The 19,531-nt window shown below is 41.8% G+C and overlaps 1 protein-coding gene across 1 annotated transcript in view; it reads right to left on the bottom strand.

The window, feature by feature from the left end:
• The window catches only part of ATP10A (ATPase phospholipid transporting 10A (putative)), a 158,341-nt gene extending 139,610 nt beyond the window's left edge, over positions 1-18,731 (bottom strand). Inside the window, exon 1 of the mRNA XM_006266949.4 lies at positions 17,807-18,731. Within this exon, the coding sequence (XP_006267011.1) occupies positions 17,807-18,243 (437 nt within the window). The 5' untranslated portion in view covers positions 18,244-18,731. The remainder of the gene's footprint in view (positions 1-17,806) is intronic.
• Between the last annotated feature and the right edge of the window lie 800 nt (positions 18,732-19,531).

Genomic DNA, 19,531 nt, shown 5'->3' with positions numbered 1-19,531 from the left:
CAGCTCAACATGCTGCAGTGGCGCTGGCTGGGGTACAAGGGTGCTCCAGTGATATGTGCTGGAGTTTACTGAGTCATATAAATTGCACGTGTAGACACGCCACTGGGTAAAAAGGGGATCTTTAGTCTAGCTGAGAAAGGCATAACAAGAATCAATGGCTGGAAGCTGAAGCCAAACAAATTCAAATAAAAACTGCAGCCCTTTTTTTTTTTTTAAAACAGGGAAACAAATAATCACTGAAAGAAACAATCAACAGGAAGGGCAGATCCTCTATTTTTGATGTCTTCACATGAAGACTGCAGACCTTTCTGGAAGTTGTGCTTTATTCAAGTATACATTACTAGATTCATTACTGGAATAACTGAAATTTGAGGACTTGTGATATACTGGAGGTTGGGCCAGATAACCTAATAGTTTCTTCTAGCCTTAAATATCATGAATCACATTTGTCTCTTCTTTCTCTCTCTGAGAAAGGACCTCAATAACCTAAGTAAGTTGGGTGTCATCTGAACCATTCACATGTCCTTGATTGTTTTTAATCCTACATCCATTCAAATACAGTTGAAAGATCATATTACCCTTCCTTACTGATGCTGGTGCAAAAATAACTTTGTTTTGGTAAATTCAGGGGCTATGTGTATGTGTTAGGGACTAGTATCACAGCTCATTTCAGCTCTGTCCAAAATGCTTCAAGGAAAAAAGAAAAACCCCAAAGCAAAAAATAAAACAAACAAATAAAAATGACTGCTAAGTAAAAACAACAACATTGGTAAGAGAAAAATATTTGCTTCCAGGACTATTATAAACAATCATAAACACTTAAGAAAACGCTGTTTAAAAAATACCCAACTGTTCTTTTAATATCCAGAAGTGCAAGAAAATGAAGACTTCATATCCACAGAGTCAATTCATTTCATTTCCTCCCAACAGTGTAAGCTAGGGGCAGCATCTACCTTGAGCTGCAGCTTTAGTGCTTCATCATTCTAACTTTGTGACTTGAGAGGCTGACACCTACCCCACCTCTAAATAGTAAAGCATCTGAATTTAAAACATGTTGGGTAACAAATGATTAAGTGTCATGCAAACTAAAATGCCGCATATGGACATTTAGGAGTTGTGCCTATGTAAACAAAACATGTATGTTTGTGTGTCCAAACTTCCTGTCTTTCATTGTAATGTTTTTTAATTTACATTCTACTATAAAAGCCACCCCTCCTGTTAATGTTACTCATATAGTTTTAGAATCCAAACTGCACTTTTATTTAAGAACAGTGACCCAACAGTCAGATTTAAAAACAAAGGGAAAAAAGGAGACTGCATGGCACTTGGCTAGAAACAGTGCGTACACATTTGTTCTATTTGATACTAGATGATAAAGGTACCAACATGTACGGCTATAAACATTGATCAAGTACTGGGGTACCAAAGAACATATTTTTAAAAGTTAAGGGTTATATTTTGGCTCAGTTAAAGTCAATGAGAATTTTGCCACTGACTTTAGATAGGGTAGATACCTTACCCTAGAACTTTATTATCTATTAAGCTACCAAAGGTAACACCTATTGATTACTCTTAAAGACTAGTATGAGTGGCTTTTTTGCTCTATAAGAGCTCAGTAATTTCTTTCCCCTTAGGTTATTTAAATTCTTTACAGAGGTGATGAAAATGCAGTACAATTTACACAACATTCAGTTGTACTTGTTTACGTCTACTTCATTTCAACCTTTTAAACTTAAGTGTATTTTGTGCTGCTTTATAAGACTCATAAATCAACTGGTAAATTTTCCTGGTGTTGATGTGGTAAAACCTATCTGACTTATGTCAGTTAAATATTTTACTTGCACAAGTACTCTCTTAATTCCATTTCTTTCCCCTCACCAAAAAACTAGCTAAGGACACTCTATTGGGTATACTGCCAGAAATGACAACTAAAATTTACCACCAGTTTCGTTATGATAAAACTGGAACAGTGCCCAGGAAGTTAAATTTAGCTGTACAACTCCCATTGACATTAATGGATCTCTTTGACTAGCTTTTTTCATAAACCAAGCATGCTTTTGAGCCATTGCTGAAGTTCTAAAGATTGATACTCATAGAATCATGGGGCTGAAACAGACTTCCAGGGTCATCTGCTAAATGAATGCAGAAATGTTACTCCTAAATTACCCGTCAGATGCTTATCCAACCTTCTGCTGAAAACCTCCAGTAAAAGGAGAGTCTACAACTTCCTTGGACAGTTCATTCAACTGCCTTTCTGTTCTAACAGTAAGCAAGTTTCTCCTGAAATCTAATCTACTTATGCTTTGCTGCAATTTAAACCATTGCTTCATGTCCTGCTATCTGTGGCAAGGGAGAACAGTTCCCTTTCCTTTTTGAAAGCCTCTCAGATATTGGAAAACTGCTATCATGTAGTATCACCCCTTAAACTTCTTTTCTGTAAGCTAAATGTATCTCACTCTTTCCTCCTATGGCTTTCCTTCCAACTCATCTTTTTTGTCACTTGCTCCTGGATACTCTCCAACTTCTACATATACTTCTTAAACTGGGGAGTCCAGAACTGCCCAAAATACTCAGAGCCCTGACCACTCCTGATTTGAGTGATACTATCAGATCCCATGTCTCAGTTAACACTCCTAATGCCACCACAATTATGCTTTTTGTGATCGCATAATATTTTTGACTCATGTTCAGCCTGTGAGCCATCAAATTGCCATATCCTTTCCAGCAATGTTTTTGCCCAGCCTGTTCTCCCTTTCTGTATTTGTGCATTTAATTATTCCTTCCTGGGTGTAGCAATGAACTACTTAATTCTGTTGTCTCTAGCCCAGCTCACCAATCTGTCAAGATCCTTTTGAATTCTAACCTTATCCCCCCAAAGTGTTAGCAATACTCCCATTTTGTGTCATCTGCCAACTTGATCAGGAACCCCTCTGTTCCAGTATCCAACTACATGCATGCATGTGTTAACGACAGAGCCAAGGCAGACCCTGCAGAGAACCCTACTTTAAAACTCCTGACATTCTGACATAGACCATTTATAACTATCCTCTGTGGGCAGTTACTGAGCCAATGTTAGCACCATATTTACCAGAATCCAAGATGACTTCAAATTTAAGACCCTCCCCCAATAATTAAATTCTATACATGGAATATTACAAATTTGTTATAATTTTACATGTATAGAATCTAAATGATGCAGGGATAGACCCTTCTTTGCCTGCTCCCCTGCTGCTGTTATCCCTGCCAACTATATTCCTTGCCACCTGCAATCCCCTGTTGCTTACCTTCTTGGAGGCATTGGCTCCAGCTCTGGAGCAATCAGTGCAGCAGCCCTGCCCCTGGCTCAGCTCAGACAGGCAGAAACAGTGGTGCCAGCTCCAGGCCCAGCAGGGCTGGTGCCATAGCTGGAGCTGAAGGTAAGCAACAAGGGTTCCCCTGCTACCTCCCCCTACTTTCTGCCCCCCACCACGCAGTTTGCCCCATACTCCTCCCACTACAAGACCCCTCACTTATCTGATGAGCCACCCCAGTCCACAGCAGGCAGGGTTGTAGCCGGAGCTAGCTTCATGCCCTGGACATGTAATCAAATCTAAGATAAAGCTTTTTCCTCCCCCATGTTGACTGGGGGGGGGGGGGGGGGGGGAAGGAAGGGGTGAAGAACATCATCTTGAATGTGAGTAAATACAGTCATTTTATCTAACCCATCTTTCTCCAGTTTACTGTCACATTGGACTTTATCAAAATCCTTACTAAAATCCAATTACATTGTACTCACTGCATTAAGGTTTGCAAGATGGGAACTCTATAAGCCTTTTTTTAGTTCTCTGTAACCTCACTAGTCTCCCACGACTTTATAAATATTATTGCCCATGGTTCCAAGATCCCTTCAAGCAGTTCTGTCAGCACCTTGGGAATGAGGTCCTACTGCTTTAAATGAAATAGCAGCATCGATCATTGAGCAACTGTCAGGCTACAGAGTATGAATAAGAGAAGAAAAATGTATAGTGTGTGTGTGTGTACATATGTATATATACTGTTTTGGGGTTTTTTGGCTATTGATTGGGTATTGAGCAACTAATATATATGTGTGTGCGTGCACGCACGCAGGCACGCACACACACACACACACACACACACACACACACACGTTGCTCAATCCCCAATCAATAGGCAAAAAACCCCCCAAAACAGTCAGGAGTGGCCAACCTGCAGCTCTGGAGCCACATGCAGCTCTTCAGAAGTTACTATGTGTCTCCGTGAATCTTTGCACAAGCACACAGTGACCAGCTTCTATTTGGAAGCTATTAGGATCTGGACCATTTGGAAGCCGGTCACTGTGTGCTTGTGCAAAGTTTCAAGGAGACACATATTAGCTTCTGAAGAGCCGTATGTGGCTCCGGAGCCGCAGGTTGGCCACCCCTGCTCTAAGTATTACATAGCACAACACTTTCACTAGATAAAAATGACGAAAATTAAGAAGCAATGAAAAAATGGCAATAATAAAAAAGTAATGAATATTATAGGGAATATCAATCAAGTACTCTTTTTAACCCTCTCTCACGCATAGTTAAGAGAAACAATATGAAACATAACACCATCTTAATCTGTGGAACTAACCAGTATAGGATACTGTTAGAGCCAACTGTTGCCCAAAATAAGAGATTAGATACATTTGAGAAGATATTACATCCAGATTCACAGATTGTAAGGGGCTGCAAGGGAGATGTTTATTAAGTAAATACAAATTTCAAGGAGTACATTGTCCTTATTTCTGATCAACAGGCTCTTTAAAAAGGCTTTGCACAACTAAACTGGCTGTGAGAATAAAGCGTTCAGCATTCCAACATGGCAGAAGTTCCTCAGCTTTTTTCCCCCATGGTAAAAGACAAATACACAGGATATTTTCCTCATGAAGAATTCTTTCACCATTAGAGGCACTTCTTAAAATGAATTTGGCCAGTGGTAAATGCTTTCCAGAAGTTGCCAGATAGGACAGCCCAAGGGAATGCTATTATGACTACAAGAGGGGACTCATTGAATGAAACAGTTACTGGTGGTGTTAAAACGTGGCGTTTAAACAAGCGGGCCCAAGCTTGCCAGAAACAGAAGGGAAAGTTTCCAGCTTAGAAGCCAGTGGAGCAGAGATATGATTTAAGTACCTCAAAACTGAGTAAGGATTATATAAACCCCTAAAGCCAAACTAAATACTGTCGTAAATAAACTCGGGGGGGGGGGGGGAGGATTAGAATTTGGCTTTGAATTCAGAACCTCTTCTTAGGATTTAGAGACCTGACTATTAAAGAGTTTGTCAAAGATTTTAAAATGTGGAGATGCCCTGAATCTGTGTGCTTAGAAAGACAAGTCTTTAAAACTCACGTCGACTCTGTCGTCATTCTTGTTAGAGAACAAACTGAGTTATTTGGACTCACGTTTTCACTTATACTTTACCCTTAATAAGAACTGCATAATCATCATTTTGATGATTATAGTTTGAAATTCTCCTTTATGATTTGTGATTAGAATCAAATTTTATAGTTTAAAAATACCCAACCATCACTCCAGATGAATAAAACCCAGTGTTTATTTTTTTCCCCCCTGGGTTACACTTCACGGCTACCTAGAATGATTGGGTATTTTGTAGCAGTGTGGAAGGTGAAAAACATTTAGGCAAGAAAATCTGTGTTCTAGTATTCCCTGATAGGCTTTAGGTTCCCTTTGGTGGACAAATATATATTTTCCTGACCCATAGGTCTACAATGGCAAGACATTTCACAGAAATTACAATGATATATATTATACAACAGTGCTCAAACTCTAAAGATGAAATCTAGTTTATAGGTAATGTGGTATTATTCAAGTTGTTGACTGCATGTACTGTTCATTCCATGTTAGTAGCTTTTATGGATCATTAGCTAGGCTAGGGGAACTAAGACTCAAGAAGAATAAGATGTCACCCTGCTATTATCACAAGTGATAGCTAGCTCAGCTTTGGCACAGATTTTATTCTTAAACTGCAGTGTGAAAAGCACACCTGAGGATCAACCAGAAATAAAAGCTCCTACTTAAAGTTTCTGTATCATGGAAACAAGATAGGAAATTAAGAGTGAACATCACCAAAAGTAAATGGAAGAGAAAAAAAAAGAAAAGAGTTACGAAAAGGAAAGAAGGAAGATTAAAAGTAAGAGAGAGGCAGTGTACTAAATCTGAAATATCATAAAGAGCTAAACATCAGTAATGTAATCAAAGTAATAAGTGAGGAATGTAGGGATCATCATCAGGAGGGTGCTGTAGGCTACCTAGCTGATAAAAGGACATTAATGCATACTACATGCATTTGTATTTTATAATGCATAGTATATACATGCATAATATGTACTATAATTCACATGCATTCATACACACAATGCAGGCACAGCAGTGGAAACAAAAAAGAGAAACGGGATCAGACTTTCACCCTTAAAGTCAATGAACTCTTGCCACTGATTGGCACCAAGATTTCATCCTAACTTAAATGTCCATTCCCTGTTACCTAGCCCTTCAGAGTAAGAAAACGTTGCACGTAACTTGTGAAGTTTTTAAGCCATTCTATATCAAAACCTCATTTTCTACTTTGTAACATGGCAATGAGCATATTGGACACATACAGGCCTGGTATTTTTAGGATACGTTACATATTAAGCCTTTTTAGTTGACTCAGTAGTTAATCAGATAAAGGTGACATAAGTATCGCTGAATCAAGCATATGCTACATTAACATATGCTTCTGGGAAGGAAAAACCGTAAAACTATGGCTTGAGGATAAAAGTGAGCTGCATCAAAAAGATAAAAGTTTACCCACTTTATATAGGCAAACTGAAGTTCTACCCATCTGTAAATATCTTCAGCTATTCAAGGGAGAAAAATAATTAATAATAAACAACAAAATCTTCCATCGTTTTGTAGCTTTTAGGTAAATCATGTAAATAGGATGCACAAGTGTGAATAACATGTTAATGGATTACACTGAAGGCAGAATGTAGTTTGAGATAAAGGTAGCTGAGATTAAATTAACACTTTCATCAGAGCATAACTAATGGATTGTTTCTAAAATGTATTTATTAAATAGTTAATTTAGCATAAAACAGCAGGACAGACTATAGATTGTTGTTTAAAATTCACATTGGGCTGCTGATAGAAATTAAAATCTAGTCCCTTTTTGTTTGTCTGTCTTCGAGACAGGAACTCACAAAGTGCATCAAGAAATACACTGTCTGGTCAGTGAAATCTTAATTAATATTTCAGGTGATTTATAGCCAGCAACCTTTGTCTATAGGAAAGACAGGTAATTGTATAAACAAAGTCAAGAGAGCAAAGAACCTGTGTGTTCAATGGAAAAGAATTCCATACATACAACAGTAATAAAATTAGAACATGCAGTAGGTATCAGAAGTCAAAAAAGGGAGGCTATAATGCTTGAAAGTGTGAAGATATAATTAAGGTGTGAAAAAACCCAAATAATGCCTTCATTCCTGCTATGACATGTAATGTCAAGTTTTTGTTTCACAGATTTGCACAGGTTTATCAACAAGACGGGCACAAAAGGAAATGGCTGACACCACATGCAACCCAGAAACTAATTCTGAAAAGAAAAAAGAAAGCATGTACAAGAAAGTTTCTAGTGAAAGATGTCAAACCATTTTTTAGGACATAAGTGAAAGCTGGATATTGCTGGGTTATAATTGCAAAATCATGCCTTAGCTGGCTAGATTTGATATTATACCATTTACTTTCGATCTGCATGAGCTTCTCTTACTTTTTCTGGCTAAATTTTTGGTTGCTTGACCATTGCTTGAAGGGTATTTGCAGTAAAGCATTAAAATCTGCTGTCAGGCTACTTATTTTGGTGCCTGATTTGCAGAAATCACTTTGCACCCTCAAGCCCCATGGCTGAAATCAGTTTAGGAGCCTCACTTAGAAAGTGTTGACATAAATATTTTGACTGAATTCCTGTTGGAGGGAGAGATAAACAAACCTTGCCAGTATAGGGTATTGGCCTAAGAAACATTAATATTCTCAGTTGGGGTGGGAAAATTGACATGGGAATTGTCAAATTTAGCAGCCTGAACTCTTCATGTTTGCTGTGTGCCATTTACAGTGGCTTTGTACACTGATGTAAATGACACTAAAAGACAGATGTGCATCCTAGGCAAGTCAGATCCTAAAAAGATCCCTCCTAGGACAGTTGCAAATATTAGGCACTACTACACTACCTTGCCATTAGGTGGAGGAGAAGATGTTTGCCTTGAGTAAATGGCTACTGGAATAAGCATAAAATGACATGTATATCAGTTTAACTAACACTAGTGCAGGTCGACCCGTTTTTTTGTGGGATAGTGTTAGGGCAGATTTATTGTTACGGGGGCAAAAGATGGCAGAGTTATATTAATATAAAGTATGCCATACACCCAGGCCTTAAGAGACTAATGTAACAGTTTTAACTGTGTTTATAATAGGGTCAAAAACTAAATTAATAACAAGGTACTTTTATATTTTAAAAGAAATCAATTTTTTTAAACATTTTTTTCATATGCTCTTTGCTAAAATAATGCCAGGGATACACCATCACTGAAAGCACAACAGGCAAGTATTTAAATTTTCCTCGAAGTAGGTCAGTATTTCTAGGCAACCAGAACATAAAAACAAAACAAGCAATCTCTGTGCTTAAAACAACTCTCCAACAGAGCCTGCTCATGATGCAGAAGCTGGCTGTTGCTCCTGACAGACCCACCCGTTTGTAGGTCTATCTCACGGGGAAAAAAATTAGTCAATCAAGTGGTTTTGATAGGAGGCTCGAGAAGCTATTTCCCATCTTTCTATGATACGAAGTCTTCCCCTGCCTATGCAGAACTGTCCCCTTATCTTAGAGCTAATTCTTAGGGGTACAAGGATGCCGAAGGCAAAGATCAACATCTGCTTTACTTGAAACACTGAGGAAGAAAATACTCAGTAGGAGCAAAAAATGTATAGCAGCTTGCAAGGTCAAGTGCGTTAAATCACTTTTCCAGTGGATGGTCAGTTTCTGTAGGTACCATGATACATTTTTGCGAGTCCTGAAATAACATTTTTTCAGAGTTGTTTCCTCTGTGCACTTTAGGTTTCCTAGCTAAAAAACCCCGCAAAAAATAATAGGATTGTGTTATCTAATGAAAGCTGCAGTTAGAGGGATTTGCCCTTCCCATTCCTCCGTGCCCATATACCATAGCTAGCACTCTGTTACTAGTCCAGGGCAGAGAAAGGGCAGAGTACTACAGAGTCTTTCTGGGCTGCAAAGCAGCCTATAGATCACCCTGAAGCGGATGCTGTAAATCAAGCAGATTAATATATCCTGGTGTCTGACCCTTAAAGCAGCCTAGATCCATAAAAGCACAAAGGTCGCTTAAAGGCATCATGCCCCTATCTCACCTTTCCCTGGGCTACATGGCCTGGAAAGATAAAGATACAATCCATGCATTTTAAAGTGTGTGAGCCAGCTTTCTCAAACTGGATTTCAAACTTACTCTGTTTCCCTTCATACATGTATTCAAAATTGTCATTATAATTAAAAAATGTTTCTGCATTATATATTTTTTTCAATCTAAGCTTGCTATTTTAAGCGTCACTCATGCTTGTACATTTGCTTGACCTGCAAATAGAAAAAACCCTCATGTATAAAGGATCCAAGACAGTGGTATTCCCTGGAACCGGATTCATAACCCCAATGCCAGTTTCAGGCTGAAAAGTTGGATTCACATGCAACCAAAAGCCATTTTTAAGTTTTGAAAACTCAGTCTGGGAAAGTGACAGCTGGAAAAATGTCCTTGCTTTCCAGGAAAGGAGATAAAATATGACAGCATTTAAAAAAAAAAAAATCTTAAAGATGCATCCCCTCTCCCAAATACTGATGGGAATATAAAAATAAAACCCTCCCCCCTTAATGCTTTGCATCTGTTTTGAGAGTCTCAGTGTTATTGCTAGTGTCTGCAGCAGATCTGGATCATATCTCAGAGCTACCCTTAACTTCTTGGACATAAGAAGTTCCCTAATGCTGTGTCCAAAGAATGGAGAGAAGGGGAAGAAATCACAACAGAACTAATTATGGAGTCACCATAAAGAGAATGTCCACAAAAGATTCTAAGACCACAGTTGGGCTAGGGGCAGAAATTATGCATAAAGTGGTATAAGTGATCAGAAACTGGTTCAAAAACTTCAACACAACAGAAGTTCAGTGTATACAAACTGCTTTCAAAATGGCCAAAACTGGTTTAAGATAAACCTGCATGGATGTAGTATCAAACTTAACAGATTTAAGTTAAATCCTTTCATTGAACTTCTGTCCCAGATCTCTCCAAATTCAAGTCAACTCCGTCCCTTAGCATCCCAGGAAGGTTTACACCTCCCCTACAAGCTCCCCTCACAGAGTGGGTGGGCTAGCCTTGGCCCAAACTGTCTATTCCGGCTGAGCAGGGTGGCATGCTCTAGCAACCCCTAGCTCCTGGCCAGGCATGTGGCTGCATTTCCGGAATCAGAAGTGAATGTTTGTTCACTTGCTTATCGGGTCTTGCAACTCAGACTAACCTGAGAAGACTGAATCAATTCAGTATCAGGCTTTTTGACTGTCTGTATTTAGCCTTAGTCTGCAGTTCCTTTGGAAAATGCCGCACATCTGAAGCTGAGTCTCCACCAAAAATATGCACCATACTAAATTTTTACAGAAGGACCTATGCAGCTATGTTAACTTGTATTTCTGGTCATGCATTTCAGGCTTCTTCTACCCTTAAGACTTATGCAGATGACACCAAGCTGGGGAGAGTAGTAGGTGTGCTGGAGGGTAGAGCTAGGATTCAGAGTGACCTAGACAAATTGGAGGATTAGGCCAAAACAAATCTCATGAAGCTCAACAAGGGTAAGTGCAAAGTCCTGCACTTAGGACAGAACAATCCCATGCACCAGTACAGGCTGGGGACTGACTGGCTGGGCAGCAGCGCTGCAGAAAAGGACCTGGGGGTTAAAGTGGACAATACGCTTAATATGAGCCAGCAATGTGGCCTTGTTGCCAAGAAAGTTAACAGCATACTGGGCTGCATTGGTAGGTGTGTTGCCAGCAGGTTAAGGGAAATGATTATTCCCCTCTATTCAGCACTGGTGAGGCCACATCTGGAGTACTGTGTCCAGTTTTGGGCCCCCACTACAGAAAGGATGTGGACAAATTGGAGAGAGTCCAGCGGAGGGCAACAAAAATGGGGATATGACTTATGAGGACAGTCTGAGGAAACTGGACTTATTTAGTCCACAAGAGAGAAGACTGAGAGGCTATTTAATAGCGGCCTTAAACTGCCGAAATGGGGTTCAAAAGAGGATGGAGGTAAACTGTTCTCAGTGGTGACAGATGACAGAAGAAGGAGCGACAGTTTCAAGTTGCAGCAAGGGAAGTTAAGGTTAGATATTAGAAGGAAGTTTCTCACTAGGAGGGTAGTAAAACACTGGAATGGGTTACCCAGAGACCTGGCTAGACAAAGCTTTGGCTGAGATGATCTACTTGGGGGTGGTCCTGCTTTGAGCAGGGGGTTGGACTAGATTACCTCCTCTGAGGTCCCTTCCAACCCTCATTTTCTATGGTTCTGTGATTCTACTCCTGAATCTATATGAATTCATGATGATATACAGGCCTTAAGGCAAGATGCTTGTCCCATTCTGCCTCTGATGAGAACAGTACACCATACCACCACTTTAAAACATTCAGGCAGACCAATCACAATCTGGAAGTTGTTTAAAAACAAATTATTTCATACTGATCAAACTCAGACTGAACCAGCTCTTGTTTCCAGCTTCTGGCTATGGAGAGGGGCATGAAAATCCAACATTATCTTATTACTCGGGTCCATTAGTTCATGACTCAGGCCTCATCTACAATGCCCCAGTTGTAACAATCAATGGCTTGTTATTGGCATAGATATACCGATGCAAACTCCCATCATAAAAAGGCAAAACAGCTAGAAGCTATGACACGTCACAGAGATTAATCTTCCCAGGTAGTAAAATGCAGCAGGTAAAATTATGGCTTATAAGCAGCTTTGCTTATCTACATTAGCATAGATACTCTAGGGGCCAGAAAGAGATGGCCTAAGAGACCACTGTAACTGCGGGACAGAATCCCTACCTAGGGATCTACATAGTGGTCTAGAAATATAACCATATCCTTTATAAAAACAAGCATACAACAAAGCTTAGGTAGTTTCTGTAGAATTTCTCTGCATCTCTTAGGCACCTTTGCTTTTACATAGCAAAACTCAAGTACCTGGAGACGTTGGCCTGTGCCAGAGGCAGTTGGTAGAAGAGAATACTAGCTCTTGGCTCATTTTCTTTCAGACCATGAATGTTACAAAAACACTTGCATGTAGAAAATCTATCTGACATAAGTCTTCTCTGCTTCCCAATTATTCATGGTCAGCGTGACAAAGAGAGAGCGACATCCAGAGGGATGCATCCCTAGTCAGTTGAGGAAGGATATGGATTTCAGTTCCAATCCTACTCTATTACTCTTCACATTCAGCTTCTTAGGTACAGCTGTCACTTGCAGAGGAAACTGACTAGTCCCAGGTAGCTTCCTTTTGAATCTGAGAAACTCTTTGTCACCAGAAAAAGGAACAGAAAGTAAAATTCTTATGGTAAATGACTTCCTGTATGGTTCTCTTCTAATCTGGTCAGTCACCCTTAAGTCTGGGGGCAGTCAGAGAAGCTAGCGACAGCACAACTCACCAAAGATGGAATTGACAAAAGGGCAGGGGACCTAGGATGCAGAGGAGAGGGCCTGGTCACCATGTGGATCTGCAATTTGCTCTGCCCTGGTGCCTCAGACTGTCTGTGTGGGTTTGCCCTGTATTTCTTCTCAAGGGCTAAAAACCTATTCCTCTGGGTTTCTCCATGCTCATGCTTCCTTTTCCCCTTCTTTTCTGTTTCATTGCCAGAGGCTAACATCTAATATAACAGCCTGATTTTTTGAGGTAATAAGCACCTGCAGTCCCCACCACAGGTCAGTGTGCGGTGAACATTCCCAATACCCTCAAGGAAAAAAACAACCCTGGTCAGAAATTTTGATTTAATAGATTCATAGATTGTTAGGGGCTCAAAGGGACCTTTCAAGATCATCGGGTCCAGCCGCCCTTAAATCTTAAGAGTTCACATCCACAGGAGAAATAGTAAATCTGCAAATAGGAGACTATATCTTAGCAGTACTTTTACTGTACCTAAAAAGCATTTGAGCAGGCACCGAAAACCAGCCCTTGGTTTCGAATATAATGGTCCCCCCCCCAAAAAAAACCCTTATCTGACAGTATTTCATCAATGTTGCTTAGACTCAGTCACAAAATGTAATCCCCTACTGGATAAGTACCAATGTTATTATAATAATCTTTATTTATATAGCACGTAAATGTACATGGGGATTTGCAGCAATATATTGAAAACAAGACCCCTGCTTAGAAGAGCATTTAAGACGTGTGCTCTTAGACCAAACTTGGTTCTGCCAAATATTTGAGAACAGCAGCGTGTGTACATTGGAATTATTGTGACAACATTTAAATGTGTGATCTGCATTTCTGCACATGGTTAGTGGTCGCTAAAGAGCAACAGTAAACAAAAAAGCCTCTCTTCAAGTTGCTGACCAAGAAAGAAACAAAATAAATGTGTTTGTTGTAGGAAAATCCCATTTCATATGTTGATTAGTGCACAGTAATTAATTCTTACGAACTGAAACACCCAGAATGCAGAAAGGCTATGAGTAGAACGTGAGAGTATTCACCAGATGTGCCGGCGTACACACACAAACACAAAATCATGTTGGGGACCTTCTAAATCAGTGGTGCCTGACCTTTTCAACCCATGGGCCGGATGAGCAGGGCCAGGTCCATCCATGGGTCAGATCCAGTCTCTGGACCCAATCCAGCGCATGGTGCTGGCCCAGCTGGGGCGTGATCCAGCTGCAGAGAAGTGCCCTGGCTGGTGCTGATGTAGCTGCATGGGGCTGGGGCCCTGATGCAGCCACACAGGGCCAACCTGCCCAGGGCCCAATCCCACATAGCTGTATCGGACCCCAGCTGGGCCATTACCGTGTGCCCCAGCCCCCTAAAGCTGCATCAGGGCCTGGCCTGCGCCTGAATCAGGCCCTGACTCAATTTAGCCAAGCAGGAACAGTGCCCAATCCTTCTACAAGGGTTATATCTGCTGCACAGCAGCTGTGGGGGAGAGTGAACTTAAGAGTCCCTACACACTCACCCCCTGCTCTACACCACCTACTGTCGCTTTAATACCAACATAAATGAAGATCAGACATGTGACTTAAGCCCGTACAGTGGAGTAAGTTATTTGAAACTGGTGTAGAGTTACCATGGGGGCAGGGGGAACACACAAAAAAAAACAAACCCTTCATTAAAATAAAGAAGTTTAAATGATATCAGTATAGGGGTTGTGTGTCCACCGTTTTCCCAGGGTGGCAATTACTCAAAGCAAATAGGCTGTTCCTCTGCCACCTAGCAACAAGGCACCATTTTAATTTCTACAGCAGCAGATACCCAAGATAATGGATAATTTATCCACTTCTGATACCTGGGGAATTTACATCAAAAAGCCACATATTTTATGCTAAGGGCCACTATTTGTGTTTAATAAGGAGGAAATAAAGCATTAAAATGAGGTTAGACAAGCTTGTCCAGATAACTTGAATCTTCACCTGAAATGGAATTTATTAAACCCTTAAAGAGCAACACTCAGTTTTGGGGGGGGGGTTTATGGTCATTAGTCCCATGGTATGTAACACAAAAGAAAGTGTACATCTGGGCAGCAACCACTGCCTCTGGTTGTTGAATATTTTGTGAACCTGTTGCCTCCTGCTACCTGCTATTTTCAGCAGAGTGGTATGTGGACAATTGTTTGTGAAGCACTTTCAGAAGTTTTCAGTAGGAAAGGCATTACTATATATTTAAAATATTTAAGGCCCATTATATAGGCAAAATGGGAAGGATGTCGAGAGCAACATGGCACATCACATAGCTATCCACACCCTTAGAAGTAACTGATACTGCAGAGAGTGGCTGTAAGCATGGCAACCACATTTCCATACATCACAAAACATAACCGCTTCCTTTCTCCAGAGATGGGATCCTGCCCCTCAAGACATCCGAGCATTAGGGGAGGGAGTTACATGCACTGCTGCACTCTACCATATCTACCTTTCTCCCTGTCCCATCAACCTACCCCATGTGAAAGAGGCATACGGATCAAGAAGTGAAAGCACTGTCTCCGTACAACGAGCTGCAGGAGTAGAGTCACTGGCTCAAGGGATAGTAAAAAAAGAGTTAAAGAGATGAATGAACACAGACACGGGAAAGAATATCATTATTTAATCTACATGAATCTATTTAGATGACATCTACCCTTCAAATTTTTCCATGGAGTAAGAGTCAAAGTGATCCCTCTTTATCTTGATATTGAACCTCCAGGGAAACAAACAAACAAAAAAATCCATCCACTTGTTCATTTGGCATTCTCTCTGCCTTCAAAATAAACTCATGCTTTCAGCTCTCATGATATTAATATGTATTCCTCTATACTCACCGCAATTGTTAAAACTCTGGCTCCTGAAGTCATGCTGATTTATGCAAATCTTAGCTTTCAGCTAAAGAAACAGTAACTTTTTAATAAACAGCATCCAACCTCCACCCCTATTTAGAGATCCTTTTTTTGTCAGATGGACTGATCAGGACTGCACTTTCAAGTTTACCACACTGGTAAGAGTGGATTAGGTAGCCCTTGATAATAATTCAAAGGCTATCCAAAACACTCCCAACTAAATCAAGTTACATGTAACTTGAAAGTAATACACTGCAGCAGTTAGGAAGTTCTAACTTTCATTCAGCAACAAAATTTATGGTAAGGATCATAAAATGCAACATATTAATTGCTTAACTGGGAATCTCAACAGGAGGCAGTATAAATTTTGTCAGGTGGACACACCAGGACTGCCTTTGCCTATTTGGTAAAGAGAGTTCCAAAAGGAAAACTGGGGAAAATTAGTCCCAGGTTAGTACTAAGGCTTTCAAATGGCTTCAATAATAAGTATATATATATTTTTTTTCCTTTTAGCCTTGCAGTGTAGATTATTATTTTTATTAGTATACCTTGCTCTGTAAGGGCCTGTATTTGCTGCTCTTTCAGACTCTTACTTTACTTCCAGAGTTACCTTACTGAGGAAAGCAGAACTATCCAGAGAAAGAAACTACACACACATAAAGAGACCGTATTCTACCTATTTATATGTTTGAATGTACTTATAGTATATGAAGTAAGATCCTTCTCCAGTCTTTCCCACACACTGATATCTAAAGATGGGGGGAAAAAAAACCCCTAACATTTCCGACAGATCCCAGCATACAGGGGAGACAGCAACTCTCACATCGCAAGGACAGGCATAGTCACAAAGTACTCACAGCTGGCTGTATGAGAAATACAAGACAATTTGCTGAATGCTAAAAATACAGCCAGCTGTGAGTACTTTTTTTTTTTTTTTTTTTTTTTTTTTTTTTTTTTTTTACACACTATGCCTGTCCTTGCAACGGGAGAGTTGCTGTCTCCTCTGTCAGAAGGATTTCTCCCAAACATGTTTGGAAATAAGAATATAAGCCTGATATGTACTTCGTGTTCCTGCTTCATTTTGCCATCCTTTCTGCAAGACCAGCAGCATCAGATGGAGAAGCAAAGCCTGCTCTCCTAAAACATGGAGCACATCCCCTGCACCTCCAGAAGTCTCAGTGGGATAACCACTGTACAGGCTGATGGGAATCAGTGGAAGCAACTTCAGTGCCGATTCCCAGAGGTTGAAGATTTAGTCTAAAAATACAGTTTAGAACATACACAAACTTTCATTCCAAAAAGAGAAGAAAAAGTGAACAAAAATTCCACCAATAGCGCTAGTGGATGATGGCACTTGACAATAATAAATCAGTGGCTTTTGCTAAAAACAAATATTGAATGATGGCAGGCAGACCTCACATTCTTTAGAAAAGCAAACCCAACAGAACTTCAGTAATCCAAACACACCAGTAACTAATCCACACACAGAAATCTTTGGCCTCTACCTGCTGTTCAGTAAAGATTTAATGGCAAAGAGTAACATGAAAATTCATTAAAGCAAAGACTATACTGGTCCAAAGTATATGCTGGCACAATTGACCATTTACACTATAAAGACTTCTCATAAATACTTACAAATCAAACACTTCCAAAGTAAGTGAATTAATTCCTTTTGTGATGCACCATTCTTGCTTTAACACGCACACACGTACACCACCTTTGCTTACCAACATATAATTCAGTAATTCACTATGTTATTGTGATGAATGAATGAGAGCTTCTTCTTGCACGTACAGCTTATCCACAACACTTTGGGAACATCAAAACTTCTGGGTGAAGACCAGGGAAAACTGGGCATGTGGGAGACAAGCCAAGGACATGGATAACAGAACGTTCTCATTAAACTGAGCTTAGGAGTATAACAAAACACAAATCAGAAGACCTGCTTGCTCCCCTCCTCTCACTATACACTCTCTCGCATTTCATAGGGGCAAGCAACTGGAGGGAGAGGGCCCCAATTTGGCATCAAAGAGCTCCACATTTCCCTGGATGCCCTTTAGTAAGAGGTACCACACTGACTTTGGTTTTCCTTACACCCCCACCCCCAAAACTTCACCCTGACACCAGTTCCGATAACACTAGTGTGTGCAACATGCACTCTCACCTGCAGTAGACCAGACACTCCATATGGTTAATCTCCTTGTCCGAGCGATAGCGACTGTAATCCTCCCACAGGTCCTTGATGGCAGTTACAGCCAAAATGAAGAGCACCGGGGCCAAGGCTAGCTCAGGCTGGAAAGCATTCACAGTCGGCACGAAGTTGAGTAGCGCAATGAAAACGAAGTAGACATTGGCCAACCGGTGGAACTGCTCAAAGAGGTTCTTGGGCAGGAAGGACAGAGCGGTGTATTTGGTTGTCTTAAGGCGATTGTTGGCCAGGGGGCCCCTCTTGGGCTTCTCAGCCTCCAGCCCAGGTAGCAGCAGGTTGGACCGCACCGTGCGCGTCTTGCTCTCCTTCTTCTTCCTCTTCTTCTTCTTCCGCTCCTTCGCCTCTTCTTGCACAGGGGGCACATCCCCTCTGCTTTCTGCTGCCTCCACCATCTCCTCTCCTGCTTCTCAAGCAACAGGGTGGAGGCCTGACCTCTTCCAGCAGGCAGACACTTCCCAAGGGATAGAAAAAGAGAGGAAAGTGAGGAGCTGGCCCTCCCTCCTCTCCACTAAGTTATCATCCTTGGGAGCCTACTCAGTCCTCACTTTCCCTTTCCCCTTAGCCAGGACGTGTGGGGGGGGGGGGGGGGAGGTTTCTTTCAAATTCTAGCTGTTTTGTTTGGCTCTCGGCTTCCTTCCTTCTCCTCCTCCTGGCTTTGAGAGGAGGGCTCTCTCTCTCTCTGCTGGCGGCCGGGCTCTCCCCTCTGCTCAGTGGCGCAGGGGCTGCGCGAGCGTCCCGCCGGCTGAGGAGCGCGCACAAAGTGCCCTTGTCTGACACGTCATGTCTCCGCCGGCCCGGCCCGCTTCCGCCGCGCGGGCGTACAAGGACGAGCGCGGGAGACTCGCGCCCCGGGATCCTCGGGAGGGGCAGGAAGGGGGCCTTGGCCAGCCTTATTCTGGGGGGAGGAAGGGGCTTGGGGGAACGTCACTTGGAAAGCAGCACAGAGCCTCCCGCCAACCTTGCGGGGAGCTCTCTGCTGCCTTGATGCGGCCACGTGTTCAGTGCCTGGGTCCAGCTACTCCCCCCCACCCCCCCTTTCCATTCTCCTCCAGCCTGTTAAACTAGTGTCTTTATTTCCATCATGAATGCTTCCTTCCCCATCCGGGAAGCTTGCAGAAAAAATATCTTATTTATTTATTGCAATTTCTTAGTTAGTCTAATAAAAGGTGTCATCTCTGAACCAAGAGGTCCAGAGTTTTGCATCCCCCCCCCCCCCCCCCCGCGCCCTCTTAGCTGCTGCCCTTGATTCTGTGAAGCCTTTGAGAACGGGAGGATGCTTTTTTTTCAATAGAAGCACAGAAAATGAAGGGCGGAAGGGACCCCAGTGCCGTGCTTCTCAACCCATGGGTGGCCACCCAAAAGTGGGCGGCAGAAATAGGTGAAAGGGTGGCGTGTGCACTTTCAAAATGGGTTCTTCTTTAATGGAGAAAAATGGGAACTGGGGCTTTTTCCTCGCAGGTTGCCAGAGTGCCAGTTTGCCAGGGGCTTCTTGGGGCCCTTGCTGCCTCACACACCCACCCCCTGGCTCTACCGCCACTGCAACCCCCCGGCACACATACCCACCCCTCTGCTCTACCCCCCCCACCCCATACACCCCCCCTGCCCCATACACTTACCCCCCTGCTCTACCCTCTCACCAACCCCCCCACACATACCCACCTCCTTGCTCTACCCTCTACC

This window comes from Alligator mississippiensis, chromosome 1 (genome assembly GCF_030867095.1).
Source record: "Alligator mississippiensis isolate rAllMis1 chromosome 1, rAllMis1, whole genome shotgun sequence".
Taxonomy (NCBI): domain Eukaryota; kingdom Metazoa; phylum Chordata; order Crocodylia; family Alligatoridae; genus Alligator; species Alligator mississippiensis.
This window is presented reverse-complemented; position numbering and strand designations above follow the sequence as displayed.